Source organism: Peromyscus eremicus, chromosome 8a, assembly GCF_949786415.1.
Source record: "Peromyscus eremicus chromosome 8a, PerEre_H2_v1, whole genome shotgun sequence".
Lineage (NCBI taxonomy): Eukaryota > Metazoa > Chordata > Mammalia > Rodentia > Cricetidae > Peromyscus > Peromyscus eremicus.
Genome location: NC_081423.1, coordinates 51139290 through 51158459, shown reverse-complemented (window position 1 = coordinate 51158459; position 19170 = coordinate 51139290). Strand labels below are relative to the sequence as shown.

The 19170-nt window shown below is 45.4% G+C and overlaps 1 protein-coding gene across 1 annotated transcript in view; it reads right to left on the bottom strand.

Annotated features, from left to right (window-relative positions):
* Nucleotides 1-19002, bottom strand: part of Stx8 (syntaxin 8) — a 251618-nt gene extending 232616 nt beyond the window's left edge. The window contains exons 1-4 of the mRNA XM_059270937.1: nucleotides 18894-19002; nucleotides 14546-14645; nucleotides 10231-10325; nucleotides 606-716 (exon numbers count right to left, since the gene is read on the bottom strand). Of these exons, the coding sequence (XP_059126920.1) occupies nucleotides 606-716; nucleotides 10231-10325; nucleotides 14546-14645; nucleotides 18894-18982 (395 nt within the window). The 5' untranslated portion in view covers nucleotides 18983-19002. The remainder of the gene's footprint in view (nucleotides 1-605; nucleotides 717-10230; nucleotides 10326-14545; nucleotides 14646-18893) is intronic.
* Nucleotides 19003-19170: the final 168 nt, after the last annotated feature.

Below are 19170 nucleotides of genomic sequence, written 5' to 3'. Positions count from 1 at the left end.
CGGATTCCCCCAACTCTCCAAGATGGATCCCCTGGTCGTTGCTAGAGGACAGAAAAGGAGAGTTTCTCTTCTGGGCTTGTTTCTGTCTAGGATGTTCCCAGCCATGAACTTAAGTTCCAGAAGCAGGGAGAGGCCAATGCTCAAGATGTAACAATTTCTCCTTCATTGGCCCCAGCAGTGGAGGCCGAATTCAGAGCAGCTGTCAACTATACGCAGTGCCGATCACTGGCTGGCAGAGAACCTGGAGAAGCCAGCCCTAACCCCTCTCTCTGTGGCCCCGCCCTTGTCTCACCAGGACACCGTTTTTCAACAAGCCAACTAAAATGTAGCAACTTCAACAGTTTACAAGACAGAAAACTCAAAATTACAAAAGGAAACTTCTGACTGTATTCTCCGTAAGTATGCCCCACCTAACATGAGCTTAAGCTGAACACCCAGGCTTACTAAATCTGGAAAATTAATGAAAACTAAACTCAGTAGGAAAATAGAGTCAGACACTGTAAACAAGCAGACTTTATGCGGAATGGAAGCCCTGCAGAAAACAGCTGCAGTGACGGCACGGAAGTCCTCGGGGCCGGGTGTGCCTGTAAAGGAAAGCGTCCTACCTGATCAGATCTGGCTCTGCACCCTCGCTCTTAAACGATGCCAGGAGCAGTCGCTCTCGGGTGACAAGGTCATCCAGCAGGTTCTGTCTTCGATCCCCCTCCAGTTGTGTTCTGCAGACGCTGGTTAAGGTCCAACAGTGGGTGGCTTAGCTCACGCTCCCTATGACTTTATTAACTCTGCGCATCACCTGCAGCCACTACGGGCTCCACCTGCGACCACCCAGAAGAGGCTGTTTTCTTTTCCTGACTTCCATCCTTCAGGGGAAGACTGTACCGCAGTAGATGGATGCAGAAACATGACACAGATTGCTGTCTGAGTCCTTCCACTGAAAACTACACCAGGAAAAGCTCTACTTTGTATTTCTTTTGCCAGTGAGCAGTAGACCAGGGCCAGGGCAATCCGGCTGCAGGAGTCCTTAGGCTAGAGCTACAGGTGTTAGCTTTCAGGGACATCTGCATACTCATCAGTCCCCTAAAATGGGGCCTGCTGGGATGAGGCTTGCCGAGGAGGAGTGAGGCCTCCAGTGACTGATTCCTAGTTAATCAAAAACAAACCCAAAACACCCTCCCCGAGAAGCCTAAGGTTTGGAGAGAGGGAGGGGGTCTCCACCCTGTGTAATAGCTCGGACAGAGGCTTCCTGAAGGCTGTTTTTATGCAACTGTGTTCTCTAAAAGCTGTTTCTGTCAGCTCATTAGTTTAAAAGTTAGTCTAGAAAATGTGGCAGACTGAGGGTGAGGAGGGCCGAGTTCACCGTTGGAGCCGGCTGCTCCTTAACGGTGTGCGTGTGTGCAACACACACACACACACACACACACGCACACACACACACACACACACACACACACACACACACACGCACACACGCACGCACACACACACACATATGCACACCAAAAAAAGGAAACAAAATGTGAAAGAAGAAAACACCACCACAGTTCAGGGTACAGGAAGTCAACAGTTTTGAAAGGATCTGTCTGACTTCAGACACAAACAAGCCACTTCAAATCTGTTGTATCTGGCTTTCATTTTTTTTTTTTTTTTTTTTAAACCAAATGGCTGTTTCATCAGATCTGAAGGGCTGGCCACTGATACCAATCCGAGCAACAACAGTAAACACAAGAGATGGCTGCTGGAGATTACAGAGTCTCCTCTCTTTTAAGGGGCTGGCAAGATGGTTCAACAGGGAAGGGTGCTTGCCACCAAGCCTGAGGACCCGAGTTTGATTCCTGGTACCCTATGGTAGAAGAGAACTGACCCCTTCAAGGCCTCTAACTGCCCCAGCGCACCATGCTATGAGTGTGCCCACACGGGCATATCACACTTACACAAATAAATAAATGTAATCAAAAATGTTAAAGGGGCTACAAAACGTTGTGTTCAGGCCCCCAAAGTTTCTGCGGACTTGACAGAACCAAGGATTAGACTCATTATTGCCTGTGAGGGAAACGCACCGCTCAGGGATCTACCAGTTCTGCTGTTAATTTTGTACAGAAAAGTGCTGGCTAGCTGGTGGGAACAGTAAACAAATCCAGGCGAAAAATCTCCCTCAGTAACGGAGTTATTAGAAAAACCATAAATCTCCTAAACCCGAGTCTTTGAGCCGTAGTCACTCTGCATATTAAAAAATAATAATAATAAATGAATTCTCTCAACATCCCAGCATGCCACACTTCCCTGGGTCAAACCACTTTTCCATTTTCCACTGACGGCAGTGGCAGTCACCAAGCACCCCATCTTGGAAATCATGAAGTAGCAACTGTAACTAAGAAACAGAAACCTCAAATATTCCTCTTCTTTAATAAAAAGGGCCAATATTAGCCTTTCGATCAGTGCCAATTAAGAACGAGTATCTATGTCTTTCAAATTATTGATAAACTGCCAATAAAGCAGGAAGCTTTCATTCAATTTAAACAAAGTTCCTTGGGTGACAGACAGGGCAGGGAGAAAACAGAAGCTGCAACAAGAATTATACAGAACAAGACAAAATGGAAATTCGAAATTGTAGGGCTATTGGTTGGGGCCCAGTATCAGCTAGCCTCGCCTACATGCTCTGCTCAACTACCCTGTCAACCTTTCATTTTATAGAGATTTCAGCATCCAAACACTCATGCAAACATACACTGGACATGTGCTGAACAAAAATCCAGTGTCAAAATTATGCACAAATTCAAATGGTTCTGGAATTTAAACATTAAAAGACAAAATTGTAGAAGCATTATTAGGAGGATACGTAGGGGAATATTTTAATAATCTTGAGTGAGAAAAATCTTGCCAGAAAAGAATGAAAATCTACAGATATTGAAAAAAAACCTAGACGCTAAGCTGTGACTATATAATACAAGCGAGCGAGCGAGCGAACGAGCGTGCGTGCGTGCAGTATCTTGCTGAACCCAGAGCTCACTGACTGACTCAATTGTGGAGGCTCATGTGTGAGGGCTGAGAGTCTGAACTCAAGCCCCCAAGCTTGCCCAGCAGGAGCATGGTCCACTGGGCCATCTCCCCGGTCCAATTCTATAAAAGTTGAAGTCTCTGAAAAATAAAATTACTAAGGACCAAAAGTAGGCAAAGGACATAAAAGAACACAGAAAGGGGCCCTGAAACCTCCAGGGGAAAGACGGCTGTATGTGAGTAAAAGAAACACAAACTCTAAACCACCAATTGACAGTTATGAGCTGCCAATGCTCTTAACCTCCAAGCCATCTCTCCAGCCCCCAGAAAACATAATAATAATAACAACAATAATAATAATACCTCTAAAGGTACACTCTGAAATCTAACAGACACAAGTCACAGATTTAAAGTCACGCTCAGAATGAGCCACCACTAGACACCAATGTGGAAGGCAGCATGAGCTGATGACCGGGTCTGCGGATCAGTCATTGAAGACGCCTGATATTACAGGAGCCACACGGACCCCCTAGGCCAGTTCTCGGTGTTTTCCTGCCTGCAGATGGCGAGCCACACAAACAGTCTGTCTAGGCTACAGCCCATCTTTCGGCCCTACACCAGGGCTTCCTCCTCTGCGCTTGCTGGACACTAAACATCCAGGGCTTCCTCCAGCCCAGGGTTGCTGACACTGCTCACTGCCTCTTACCACTGCGTTCAGTCCTGTTTCGATCAGTACAGCAGGTACAGCGGGAGCATCCCTAACCCCAAATCCAAACTCTCCAGCGCTCTGAAAGTCGTTAACTCTGGACCACTTCATCAGGAGACCACAGGTGGAAAATTTCACAGCATGAATCTTGGTTTCATGCACAAAATTGTTTCAAATAGTCTATAAAATTAACTCTATGAGACGTGTAAAATAAACACACATTTCATGCTTACACTTGAGTCCCCTTCCAAGATGTCTCATCATGTACAGATATTCCTAGATCTGAAACACTTCCAGTCCCATGTATTTTTGACAAGGAACACAGCCTAGTACGCCAATTCAGAATATCCCTAGAGACTTCCGCCAAACCTTGGAAAACTACACAATCAGCCACTCTGCCTCTTGGTTTAATATTTCATTTTAGCATACCTAAACAACAGGCCCCCCCAAGGAGATAGATGGAGGCTAGGTGGAAGACTGGAGAACTGTGCCATCTATGATCTACGCCGCAGACATGTGGACACGCCTGTGAGAGCTGGGTAGTGAGGAAGTGTAGACCAGCTGTGTCTAAGGCTAAGAAGGGTAAATAGAACAGAGGACCCAGTTGGGGGCTGGTGCCTCTTCCACTAACATGGTGAGTAACAAGCAAAGTCAGAGAACAGTCAGACAGGAGGACGTTAAACTAACTGCCATGGCGCTTGGCCAACGGCGAGGCTGATTGTTCACGTAATCTGGCCAACTCGTGGAAATGTAAGATCTGATCTCATTAGGACCAACCCCTACTACCCATGTGCACTACCCATGTGCCTTAAGCCCAGCTTCTCCGCTTCCCTGGGCACAGCACTGCACCTACTGGTATCCTTTAAGATACGCAACAAACGCAGACAAAGCCGTTAGAAAGTATTTTCTCAGGACTTATCTTCTGGCAACCACTAGTGTTTAGTCTTGGGATTGGCAGGATGGCTCGGTGAGTAACGGTGCCTGCTACACAGTGTGAGGACCTACACTCAATCACCAGAGCCCTCATAGTGAAAGGCAAGACCTCCATACACACACACACACACACACACACACACACACACACACACACACACGTGCGCGTGCTAAAAATGTAATTTAAAAACCGTGAGAATTTAGCCTTGATCTTGTGACTTGAGACCCCTGGAGAAGGAAGGAAGCCTGCAATTGTTCCTCCATGCTGTCACAGGGAAGCTGTGAGGAGACAGCGTAGGAATTGAGAGGCCAAGAGAGTCTCACGGCCCACTTAAAAAAAAAATAGTTTTTAGATGTATTTTACCTGTATGACCATTTTGCCAGCATGTGTGTGTATGCTCCACATGTGTCCCTGGTGCCCTTGTAGGTCAGAAGGCAGCACTGGATCTCCTGGAACTGGATCCACCACGTGGGTGCTGGGAACTAACCCAGGTCCTCTGCGAGAGCAGCAAGTGCTCTTAACCACTGAGCCAACTCTCCAGCTCCTCTTCACTGTGTTTTTGTAAGGCACTGGGAGGCTGGACTGGCCTGATTAATACTGATGAGTAGCTTGTTTTCTTACATTTATGTATTTGTGTATGTGTTGTACAAGACTAGTGTAGACGTCAGAGGGCCACCTATGGAAGACAGGTCTCTTGTTCCACCCTATGTGTCCTGGGGATCAAGCTCAGGCCATCAGGCTTGGTGGCAAGGGCCCTTATTTGCTGAGCCACTTCAACAGCCCTGAGGACTATCTCAGTGATGGAAGGGGCTAATCCCACAAGGTACTTTAAAAAGACTTCTGCAACTTTCCATAGCAGGATTAGTCCCACCTCTGAGATAATGAAACTCAAGCCCATGGAGGCTCAACTGCTCTCTGGCCTCAAGGGGCAGAGTTGGCCCTCTGCCTCAGCTCTGTGTGGTCCCCAAGACAGTGTGGATCCCTCAGCACCACGATCCCAGACTTCCAAGTGGGAGAGCAGCTACCAGTTACACATTTGGCCACGTATGGAATGGATGTTCAAAGGGGGGGGAAAAAAACAACAAACAAAACTACCTACTACTGTGGAGAAAAATGACAAGATTTTAATACCAAAACCCGCAAAGAGATCTAGTGACTGACTATAAATGATAAATCTCTCCAAACACAAGCACCATGTTCTTATTTTTCCCAGGTTCCCAGATGCCACTGAAAACTGTCACCGAGTCAGTGTTAGAGAACCCCAGCTCCACTGCAAGCCCAGCGATGCTTCCAGGATCCCCACAGCTCTCTGCTCCCACAGTCACTCAGGCTTATTACACAGTGAGTACCACATCTACCCACCCACCCATCATTTCCCCTAAAATACAGAGTTGAGGACCACTAAGAGATTTCTAAAAAATTATCTGTACAGGCCCTCTCTCCTAAGATACCGAGTATGTTTGTAAAGAGGTTGTTTTCACTCTCCTATAAAATGGTAAAGGCCCGGTCCAGAGAGATGGCTCAGCAGTTAAGAGCACTTACTGCTCTACCAGAGGACCTGAGTTCGGTTCCCAGGACCCACGTCAGGAAGCCCTCCACGGGCACTAGCACACACTCACACAGACACAGACACATTTTTTAAAAAAGGTAAAGGTGCTGGTTTTGAAAGGCTCACAAAGGACGAGCTCCATGAAAAGCCAGTAGAGAATATTTTTAGTACTACATGAAATTCCACACAAAGCCTCCCTCCCACAGCACAAGCTATTCTTGTAACCCGGTAAGGCAAGGGAAAGAAAAGCTGGAAACAGAAGTGAGTTTTGCTGCGCACGGTGGCTCACAAAGGCTGAGAAGTAGAGGGATTGCCTAAGTTTAAGGCTAGCCTGAGCTACAATCAGCACCCTGACTGCAGGTCTGTCTTATTGATCAATTACAAGCTAATGGAGTCAAAGCGCACAACTCTCCTTTTGAAAAATCAAATAACAGCAAAACCACTTTTCACAAAAGAACATGACATCTCATGCCTGAGCTCATGAATCTAGCCGTCCAGAAAGGAACTTTCAGAGGGCTTATCTTTCTGGCATCTCCTAGTAGTTTCTGGAGAACTTCATGACTACAGGAGGACAAAAACATGTTCAGGAAAGTCCCATCAATTCTCAATTATGCAGCACAGTAAGGAAACATGCTGCCCAAATATTCAAAAGTCACCAGTGCTGGGTGTGGTGGGGTTCTGTAGCTGGAGTTTTTCTGGCCCCCAGGCAACTTTATTTATTGACATACAAATAAAATCACATTCCAGTACAAATAAAATATCACCATAGTGTTCACCTTTAAATCTCAACACTCAGGAGGCAGAGGCAGGCAGATCTCTGTGAATTCTGGGGCCAGCTTGGTCTGCATGGTGAACTCAGCCAGTTTCACAGTGTCTCAAAAAAGAAAAGTCACCCAACATTAATTGTTTGCTAGAACAGCATTTAAAAGTCACCCTATCCAGGATAGAGAGATAGCTTGATGGTTAAGAGCATTCAGGTCTCTGAATATATACTAAACAGCTCACAACTGCCTCTAACTCCAGTTCTAGGGGATCCAACACCCTTTCTGGCTTTCTCAGGCACTATCACACATATACACACAAATGCAAATAAATAAAATTAAAATAATTTTAAAGAGCCATTCTATTGGTGATTTGTGGCCATTTTTAACTAAGGATCACAGTATCCTAAGATATAACTAATACGCCATGGTGAACAGAACACTGCTTCACCTCTTGATGAAGAAGGCTCTCATGGATCTGTGTGACAGCAGGAAGCAGCTGTCAAAGGCAAAGAGGACAGGTGACTATGTTACCTCTACTAAAGAAGAATTCGGCTTCGAACAAGACACTTGGGGCCAGATAGTCGTGGGTTCGAATCTGACTCTTGTATCCCTAGCTGTCGGGTCCTGGGAAAGTTACTGACGTATCCAGGATCCCCTCTATAGTATAAAACTCCCTGCTGGGATGCTGGAATCTCTCCACCTGTATCTGTGACATGAGGCGCCAAGGTTGACATGGCCAAGTTACCTTTTTTTAAAGAAGAAAAGAAGTCACCCAAACCAAGCATATGAAGTAATTAGAACTGACGAGCTTCCATCTGAAATAACTTAAATCTGGAAGAAGACTTGTGTTATTAAAAATGTGTAAGAGGAAGGATGTTGGAGAAATGGAAAACTAAAAGATGTTGCCTGGGGCTGGAGTCGTAGAGCACGTGGTTAGCATGTCCAGGGCTCTAGGTTCAATCCCCCGTCCCGAACCAGCTAACAAACAAAAAGGTTGATAATACTACCGAAGTCACCGCTACCTTTTTCAAGCTAGCAAAAGGAGGCTTCCCTGAAAACAGGTTTAGGAGCGCCCCCGTGTGGTGTATGAGCTGAATGTCGCCTTCTCTACCTGCAAAGCTCAACCATGGAGGAGGGGGGATTATTTTTAAAAGCTTTTATAATCCAGTTGAGTTTTTTTTTTTTTTTTAATTTGCCTAGGAAATATCAAATTACCAATATTCACGTTCTTACAAAACATCTTTTGGATGTTTTAAATAATGAGGCCAGCGTATTTGGTGCGTAGTGCGTATTAATACGGCAGTCTGGGACGTTATTCTGAGATCAACACAAAACCAAACGTCCATTATAACAGATGGTCAGACTGAAAGTGTTTAGGAAAATGAGGCCAAATATTACACTCTCAGTACTCTCTGTCTACTGTCTAGCAGGGGCTATTAACAGAGAACAGCTCCTGGGTTATATATGTCTCTTGTTCTACGGGTCTAGCACACATGCACACACACACACACACACACACACACACACACACACACACGTGTCTAACTGCTATAGTGTGCTCTATATACATATATACATATATATAGTGGATTATAATTCATTATCTTAATGGAAGTTAGCAAACAGGTACTAACTGCCCATGGGACAGTATTTAGCTACCTTTCTCATGCATGCGCTGTGGGTTACACTAAAATGAGTCGGTGTACCATAAGCACATGTGCAAACCTCCCAGTACTGACTTCTGAAAGGAGAGAAACGACCCCGCCCACTGGAAACCGCTCAAGGTCTAGGGATTAAGACCTGTTGACTCAGGTAAAATAAAAGCTCTTTATGTAACAGACTAACAGGGCAGTAACAAATGATACGGCATGGAGGATAAAATTACAAGCCAGAATACTCCAACTGCGTCTGAAAGAAGGCCCCCATTGTTTACTAAAATTAAACTTTTATTTGAAACCTCAGCAGATTAATAATTAAACATTTGGAAGACCATGCCACTAAGCCATGCCAACCTGCCTGCTAACAGGAAAGGGCTCATCTGGGAGAAAACGGAATTTTGAAGCACCTTTGACTGTTTTGTCAAAAACGCTGTATTCCTACATTTTCCCACATTTAAAGCCAGGATATATAATTTCCTCTGACACCCAAAATCAGGTCTTTGGCATGAATTACAGTAATTTAAAGAAACACAACTATGGGGGTCAGTTTGCAACTCTGTATAAACCAGGTTTAGAGAATTAGTTCAGGTAACAGGTCCATTGTGAATTTCTTTTTAAAATGTTTGTTTTGAGATGGGGGTGGGGTGGAGTGGGAAATGGAGTAGGGTAGGGTGTCTAATTATGTAGCTCACGTTAGCCTCAAACTCACTATGTAGCCCAGGCTGGCCTTTAATGCTCTATCTTGCTTCAGTCTCTTCAGTACTGGGGTTACAGATGTGTGCAACCACACACAGCTCAAAACCTGCTTGAGTACCTGACATCTCACCGGAGGTTAAGAAGGCCCAGCTTTCTTTAACCAAGTCCCAATACACTCTTCACCCCCAAAGCTCCCAAACTAGGGGCACTTATCTCTGTCCCTGAAAGAATGAAGCAAGCAAGCCATATCTCAGTAGTCTACAGGTGGATTTTTACAAAACAAAAAAGACAGGCAGCTTCTACTGTTATTGGCCAGAAAGCAGGTTACTAAATCTCCTGAGGGCTGAGATGTTGCTCAGCTGGTGGAGCGTTTAGCTAGCATGCACAGGGCCCTGGGTCCCATCCCTAGCACCTCACAAAACTGGGTGTACTGGAGTTCTCAGGAGGTGAGGGCAGAAGTTCAAGTCATCCTTGGCTACAAAGTAAGTTCAAGTCCAGCCTGGGCTACTGAGACCCTGTCTCAGGGGGACAAAAAAAAAAAAATTCTGGAAAATCCACCAGGGAATCACTGTTGAGGAGGATTATCATGGAAGTCCTGGGGTTAGAGCAGCGGCTAGCCATCCTCCAGGCACCAGAGCAGTGTGCAGCTCTACATACACACAGAGCTCTGACAGAGAGCGTTAGCTTCCTGCCGGGTCAGGGTTATACCCAGACAAAGTCACTCCTTAGGTGGGTCTCCCCTTGCCAGCACAGTCCCTGTAAAGCAGTGAACAGTCACTTACAACAGAATTCAAGATTATAGGCAACCATGTGGAGACCAAGTCCTCCTTGAGCTGTGGGAAACTCTGAGTGGCCCAGACTCCTTCCTCTCTTAAATAAGACTGTTTCTCCTCCCACTCCAGGGAAGGTGGACACGTTTACATGGATACATCTGACGTGTTGATACAGCTCTTAGCAGAAGGTCCTTCAAAGTGTCGATCTTTACCTTCAGGTTCTTCAACAAAGTTCTGATGGTCAGGGTAAGCTGCAAAGAAGAGAACACACCCTGAGTCCACCATCCAGAGGGGTAGCAGCATCTGCTAAATTAGGAAGGCAGGCCTGGGAGACAGGCCCAGGGTTGTCAAGTTCTCAATGGCGTCCTGGTCTAGCCACCCACCCGGACCTTGTATCCATAGTGTACCTGCCCAAGGCGACCTGGTCCACACGGGAACACAGCTACGGAATGGAAGTTGTCAGCCTGCATTCATAGTCAGCTGGAATTCTGTCCCCAGAGCTTCCACATGCTGTATTTTATCCACCCTGGAGCCATGCAGGAAATTGTGTTCCCTCAGTCCTTGCTCAACAGCAAAACCCCACGGTTCCCTCAACCATGCTTCAGATGACAAGGTGTCAAGTCCTATTACTGTTCTGACCGGTCTCAGAACACTGTGGTGTATTTATAGCTCATGTGAACACTGGAGAGTACATGCTCTTTTTCCATGAGAGGAATGTTAACCACGCATGATTCTTCTTCCAGGACTAAGGGAATTGTCTTCAGTCATCCTAAAAACCCAGAGGGAATGTCTGTCCGTGACTCTAAAGATGAAGAAGAGGTGGAGAGAGGCCCTCTCTGACATTTGAAATGTGAAGAACAAAAGTACACATTTAAATGGAAACATATTTGACCATGGATGAAATGGGAGGAATATTAAAAAGGCAGAATGCCACTGTTTTCACTGTGGCTTGCTAAAAGTAGCAGTTATACTGGGCATGGTGGGGTACGCCTGCAATCCCAGCACTGGAGAGGCAGGAGGATCGCTAGGACAAGGTCAGCATGTGTCTACAGAGTGAGTTCAAGGTCAGCCAAGGCTACATAGTGAGACCCTGCCTTAACAAAACAACAACAAAGTAGCAGTGTGTAACTCAGGGAGAGGCAGGAGGCCCTCCTCTGATGAGCAAGTTCCCCGTGTCAAGCAACTGTCCCTGTCCGATGTCAGCAGTCAGGAGAAGCCTGACCAACACCCCAAAAAACCAAAGGAGCCCCCACAGAGTTGATGGGGAGCTGAGGGGAAGCAGTCCTCCATGTATTCAAAGAACAAAGACAAGAAGAGGCAGAAAGTATAACAACCGGGCGCTGTAGTTTACACCTGTATCCTACCTGGGAGGCTTCAGCATCAGGGCCACCTGAATCCTGGAACCTGGGGAGAGGGGGGGGCTGGGCAACACAGCCCCCAAACTCTTTCAAAAAGACACCATACATCATACACACACACACACACACACACACACACGGAGAAAAAAAATGTAATTTTAAAAATTTTAAATCACGTCATAAACATCATAAAATGAAATGTCAACCAAAAAGAGAATAGTCTAGAAACTAATTTATTGTAATGCCAAAGGTAATCATTTCTTAGTATTAAGATTTCAAATTTTGTATGAAAATAATCTTTGCCAGGGCTACACGGCTTTACAGAGAAACCCTGCCTTTTTTTTTTTAAGATTTATTTGTTTATTATGTATACAGACGTATCCCTGCAGGCCAGAAGAGGGCACCAGATCTCATTACAGATGGTTGTGAGCCACCATGTGGTTGCTGGGAACTGAACTCAAGACCTCTGGAAGAGCAGCCAATGCTTTTAACCTCTGAGCCATCTCTCCAGCCCCAAAACCCTGTCTTAAAAAACAAAAAACAAGTCGGGTGGTGGTGGCGCACACCTTTAATCCCAGCACTCAGGAGGCAAAGCCAGGCGGATCTTTGTGAGTTTGAGGCCAGCCTGGGCTACCAAGTGAGTTCCAGGAAAGGCGCAAAGCTACACAGAGAAACACAGAGAAACCCTGTCTCGAAAAACCAAAAAAAGAAAAAAAAAAAAAAAACTTTGATAATCAAGAGGAAAAATTCCTTTGTTATAATTAAACATTAACTTCCAGAACAAAGAAAAACAAATGCAAAACCCAGTTCACACTTTAGCTAACATAACCCCAGACATAAGCACTGACTTAAATCACTGAAAAACAGACAAAAAACCCCCGCACACCAATCCCACTCCAGGATGACAAAGACTCTTAAAACATCAGAACTGCATTAAAAGGACAAGATGCTACCAGGAACGAGAATTTATTCTTGCAAGTTAAGAACAGTTTAGTGCTAGAAAACCTCAAAAGAAAGCGTATGGTGTTAATGACTAAAAATAGAATAAACATATGATTAATACAGTGTGGGGAAATTAAAAATAAAGCAGAAAGAAGAGCTAAGAATAGACACTACTGTCTATTTAACTGTGATCTAGAAGGCCTTACTAAAGGAACAAGACTAAGAAAACATGGAGGGCTCAAGGGAGATTCGGGTATTATTTGCAGACAGAGAATAATGGACTTGGGAAAGTTAAAAAGAATCAACTTAGTCAGCAGAGTGCTTGCCACACAAGCAGGAAGACCTGGGTTTGAATCCCAAGCACCCGTGTAAGAGGCCAGGTGTGGTGGTAATCCCAGCACTGGGGTGTAGGGACAGGAGGATTTATGGGGCTTGCTAGCCACCTAATCTACTCAAATTGGTAGATTCTAGGTTCAATGAGAAATCCTGTGTCAAAAAAAAAAAAAAAAAGTAAAAGGATTCAGTACAGTGATCAAGCCTCACGCCTACTAACTACACCAGCATTTGGGAGGTAGAAGAGGCAAGAGGGTAAGGAGCCGAAAGCCAGCCTGAGCTACAACAGGAATTCCAGACCAGCCTGGGTGTCAATGAGATCCTGGGAGTTAATTAGTAAACTAAACAAAACTTTTAAAAAACAAAAAATAGTAATAATACCAACAAAATCTAGAAAAAAACCATGTAGATTGGTTTTGGCACACGATAACTATGCCATCAACACTGCTGCAAGAGTGAATAAAAAGGAATCACTAAGTATTATTTAAAAAAGCCACGTCAGTGGTGTTGGTGCACACCTTTGATCCCACACTCGGGAGGCAGGATCTCTGTGAGTTCGAAGCCAGCCTGGTCTACAGAGCGAGTTTTCTCTGTGTAGCCAGGGCTATGTGGAGGAAACCCTGTCTTGAAGAACCTCCCCTCCCAAAAAAAAAAGAAAAAAGAAGTTAAAACTCTCCTCCTTAATCCATAAATGCACTAAACGTCTATTCAAAATTCATTTGGAATCTTGGTACTGATAATTAAAATATAACACAAATTTTTTTCTGTGATATTTCATAAAATTACCCTGAAATGTCAAACATCTGTAATCCTAGTGCTTGGGGGACTGAGACAGAAGGATCATGGTTTAAGATTAAGAACTACACAGCAAGTTCCAGGCCAGTCTGGGCTACATAGCAATACCTTGACTCAAAAATAAATAAATAGAATTACAAATGAGAATAAAAATAAGACAAATGATATGTATGCAAAATAAAGGGGTGTGCATATCATATTGTATACATGATAAAACACTTGCAGTCATTTCTTTGGTGTGTTGTTTAACCTGTTTGTTGTTGAGATAAGATCTCCCTCCCCAGCCTAAACAATTGGATAAGGAGTTACCATAAACAAAATACAAGGGGCTGGTAGTTGGTTTCGTGACATGCTTGCTGCACAAGCCTGGGAACTTGTGATTGCCTCAGCAGCCAGGCACAGCAGCATGCGTCTATGCGGCTGTAACCCCGGCACTGGAAGGGAAGGGAGACCAAAAGACCCCTGGAAAAACTGGCCAGTCTAGCCAAGTCTGTCGGTGCGGTGGGCTCCGGGTTCAATGGCAGACCCAGCCTCAAAAAGGCAAGGTGGAAAGTCTCGGAAGAAAACCACCAGTGTCAACCTCAGGCCTCCAAACACACACAAACACCCATGAACACACACACACACACACACACACACACACACACATACACACACACCCGTGAACACACACACACACACACACACACATCCAAGAGGATGACGCCAGCAGCTACCAACAGTGTGAATACTGTGGAGGGCGATGCTGGCAGCGGTCAGCAGTGTGAATACTGCAGCTGTATACAAAGTCAGTGAATGAAATATAGACCATTTTATATCTTAGGGGAGTAGTCATAATTTATCAAATGGGGAGAAAATAAAATTAGATACAACATACCAAAACACACTCCAAAGACTTATGCCCACGAACTCGCCCATGCACACACGTGTGCGCGCGCGCGCACACACACACACACACACACACACACACACAGAGCGTGCCCCAGATCTAGAAATGTTTTCAGACTTCAAAGTTCAGCGCATTAACTCTTCTGCAGAGTTACCTTAGGTGTTTTTTCACCTCTTCTTTCACATTGATTCCGTTGTTGGATTTTCTCAGCAATTTCTTGGGCAATTTGGCAAGTAGAATCGTATGTGGAGAACCTGAAATCAAAGTCATACAAAGAGAAAGAGGTTTAAATTTCTTTAGATAAAGTCCGGGCGGTGGTGGCGCACGCCTTTAATCCCAGCACTGCAGAGGCAGAGGCAGGTGGATCTCTGTGAGTTCGAGGCCAGCCAGGTCTACATTGTGAGCTCTAGACCAGGCTACATAAGAAGACCCTATCTCTAAAGGAAGGAAGGGAGGAAGGAAGGGAGGAAGGAAGGGAGGAAGGAAGGAAGGAAGGAAGGAAGGGAGGAAGAAAGAAAGAAAGAAAGAAAGAAAGAAAGAAAGAAAGAAAGAAAGAAAGAAGCAAAAAGGACTCCTAACAGCAGCATGTACTGAATGGTGCTTCCTATGTACCAGTCACCATTCGGAATACTTCACCGATGACAACTTGGTTAATCCACACAAGAACTTGTGTGGGGCAGGGAACATGACAGGCTTAGACAGGAGGAAACCAGGTACAAAGAGGCAGAGCTAACTTACTCAGAGGGAACCAAGGACAGCAGCAACCAGATGTATCTGGTCCCAGAATCTGGGCTCTTAAGGACTTTGCTATTACGCACATAAATAAAACATTTACATTTGTACCTTTGGTTTGATGTTATTTGGGTTTTTCTGTTTTTGTTTTATCAGGCTCTCCCTATGTAATCCAGGCTGGCCTTGAACTCATAATTCTCCTGCTTTCACTTCCTGAAAGCTAGGATTACAGGCCTGCAACAGTACGATGGGATCTGCATTCACTACTCTGTAAGACAGCCAGCAAACATTGCTGAAGGGCCTGTGCTAAACCCAACCTTGTTCCAGGTGCTGTCAATTCAAAAGAGCAACAAACAAAACGGACAGAATTGCTGTTTTTCAGCCTGCATTCTAGTGAAAGGAGAATGGCATACAATAAATACATGGTGTGGCAGATGTGGGTTTGACTTGTGCTGAGAAGAAACATGGGAGATGAAGGATCACAGTGACAAGAGGGTGCTATTTCAGAGCAGGAGACACTGAGGCAAGGCGAGAACTGATATGCAAATTCAGGCAGCAGGGACAGCAGGAAATGTGCATCTGCAGCAAAGTGCTCTAGCTGACACGGGGCTGACTCTCACCCTGCCACAGTTCTCTCGGAACACTGACTGGCCGTCCACTTCCCACTCAACAGTGTTAGGGGCTTTGAAAGATTCAAATGAGGGCCTAAAAGAGGGGCTGGAAAGATGGCTCAGTGATTTAGAGCACTGCTGCCCTTCCAGAGGACCTGGGTTCGATCCCAGCACCCACACAGCAGTCCACTGCTGTATCACGCCCTCTTCTGGCCTCTGTGGGTATCAGGCAAACATGATGCACAGAGAGGTATATGTGCAGGCAAAACACCCATACACATATTAAAACAGAAATAAACGAACACCCAATAGTACCCAGAGGTTTCCTTATTAAGGCACTTTCACTTCCTGTTTTTCACAAAACACTGGTGTGTACACACATTTCATCTCGTACACCAGTCTACTCCTAAGAAGCAGGGACTCTTGTGCTCACATAAACAATGTATTTTCCAGATCCGTCCATTGCAAAATATTGAAAACTGCTGTTTGCCCTAATGTCCCAGTTTTACCCATAAGAAAATAAGTAATTTATTCCTTAAAATATTCCAGTAGTGGACATGCCTATTAACCCAGCTACTTGAGGCTGAGACATGAGAGTCTTAACTTCAAGGTCAGTCTACTTGAGGCAACTTGGGTAATTTTGTGACCTGTTTCAAACTTAAAGGCATAGTTCAGTGGGAAGCACTTGTCTAGCTTGGGCAAGGCACTAGGCTCAATCACCAGCATCAGGGTCTTGGGCAAGGCACTAGGCTCAATCACCAGCATCAGGGTCTAGCTTAGGCAAGGCACTAGGCTCAATCACCAGTATCAGGGTCTAGCTTGTGCAAAGCATTAGGCTCAATCACCAGCATCAGGGTCTAGCTTGGGCAAGGCATTAGGCTCAATCATCAGCATCAGGGTCTAGCTTGGGCAAGGCATCAGGCTCAACCACCAGCATCAGGGTCTAGCTTGGGCAAGGCATCAGGCTCAACCACCAGCATCAGGGTCTAGCTTGGGCAAGGGCTCCATCACCAGCATTGGGGTGGGGGGTTGTCTAGCTTGGGCTCGGGATGTGGCTCCAGGTCCTACACAGAGACTTTATGCTGTGAGCTTCACAAGCCCTTCAGAGGCAGCGTCAGCCCCTAACCCTAGACTCAACGTATACATCAATATGCATCATTCAGTATATTCAGGAATAGGTGTGTATATGAAAAAGAGCAGATGGTTAATATATCATATTAATTATATATAATATATATGTATAAAATTTTAAACCAGTGGGGTAATAAGGAAAATAATCCTAGCCCTGGATTCCCTACATTTTACTTGTTTGCCTCCACACGATCATCTATGAAGACAGGAGCTTCAGTCTGGCTATGCAAAGGCAGATCAAACATATAAAATCCACAACAAATTCCTGTCAAATAGGAAACCTAAATTAAGTACCTCTAGAGTTAGGAGGTGGGTAGGAGACATTACTGATGTCAGAGGCGCTCAGATGGGCTGGGCCGCAAGAGGACATCTTGGGCTGACTTCCAGACTAAAGCAGATTTCTGTATGGGGAGGAGGAGTGAAATCCAAACACCATGGAAGGCACACGGCTCATACAAAGATTAAACAAAGAAAGCATGTCTGGCCAAGACGTAGCTCTGGCAGAAGGGTCCATTTAAAGAGGACAGATTAGCAGAGGTTAGTTTCTGCACAGCCTGGCCCAGGAGTCTAATGAGATGAGACTTCCAGGAGAATTTTACCCCAAGACACTGAAGCATTTGAGCTCTTTTACTGTTGGTCTCAATTGTTTGACTCAGTGGCTTTCTCATTTGACAGTGGAAAGCTTTCTTGTCCTGTTAAGGACCCAAACTCAAGGCCTTGCATATGGTAAGCCCTACCACTGAGCTAAAAGTGAAATAAGTTATGAACATTCAGATGATGTACTGACATGCATGCAAAAATCATGTTTTCAAGAATACTTAATGATAGGGAGAAATGCTTCCTGTTGTGTAAAATACAAGCAAGATACAGATTTAGACCATAAATGCATTGAAAAAAGTTAACATTGATAAGTGATAAAGATGCTATTTATTTTCTTTCCTGCAGATACTCAGTAGTCTCTAAATTGTCTACCAGGGGTGTAGACAATAGTTGAAACTTGATGGGGGGGGGTGTTAAATTCAGCAACGGGCTGGGCATGTTTGCAGAGGCCTGTGAGAACACCACTTAGGAGACTGAAGCGAGAGGATCAGGAATTTAAGGTCAGCCTGGACTCCCTGAGACACTGGAAACCAAACAGACAAAAAAAAACCCACGAAAATTTCAGCAACTAGGCCAAATAGCATAGATCCCAGGTAACTCTAACTTTGACCTTGATACCCACTCTCCCAATAGTCAAAATTGTCTGCCACCAAACATTTATAAACTGCACCAGAAACATCAACATAAGGCATATCCTCCAACAAGAACATCACAGAAATACAATGTTATAAATTATTAAATGGGAAAATCCAGACCGTACAGCAATGTGTTTCCTGTATAAAGATACTGCTCATCACTCTGTCCTTGGGGCTTCATTGCTGAATAAATGGCCTTATCGGGTGCTGACTTCTGCACTAGCTCTTGCTGACAAACGTCTTCATGATACTGACGCAGGAAAGGGTAAAAATGCCTATCCCAAGCGCAGATATCCCTCACAGATTACGAGTCTTTTTGTGAAGAGCCCATAACACCTATGCCCAGGTAACTACTAACTAGCTGGTGACCACGGAGTCTGAACGTGAGTTTCTTCCCCTTCTAGGGGTTAATGGGTGAAGGAAGGGACATCCTACCAAAAGAAGGTTGTTTCTGCTTCACTTTTACAGGACCCCAGGGGAGTCTGCACACGCAGTTATCCACAAGCAGGAGAGGCGAGAAGACCCTACAGAAGGAGGGGGAAATACTGCATTCTGCTCAGTCCCAGTCCCCCCCCCACCCCAGTCACGGTATCCCCCTCCGACCACCGAGTTAGCACCCGGAAGGCGGGATGTGGCTGAGTCCCCAAAGCAGGAGGAGGGTCTTCACCCGCTTTGCTCATCCCTAAAAGCCGCCAGCCTCAAGTTCAACTATGGCCAGGGTCTGTGCGAGTCCCTGGGAGCCACTTCCACCCCCAAGACCCGCCGTACACTACTGCCATCTCCAGCAACTCACCAGGGGTCCGGGGCCATGGTGCAATCTCCGCCCGCAGCTGGGACACTTCCTGCTCGCAGCAGCTGACTACGGCGGCCCGCGCGGCTCATTCCCCGCAGTTCGGAAGGTGCGCGACCCGAGCCCAGAGTTTGCAAAATGAAACGTGTTTTAGAAACCTTAGAACCCACGCCCCGCACTGACCAAAGCGCACCCCTGGGGGGACAGTGGATTGCAACAATCGATTTTCGTTAATTCACAAGAACTGCCGGACGCAAGGAAAATGGTTAAATTGTTGAGC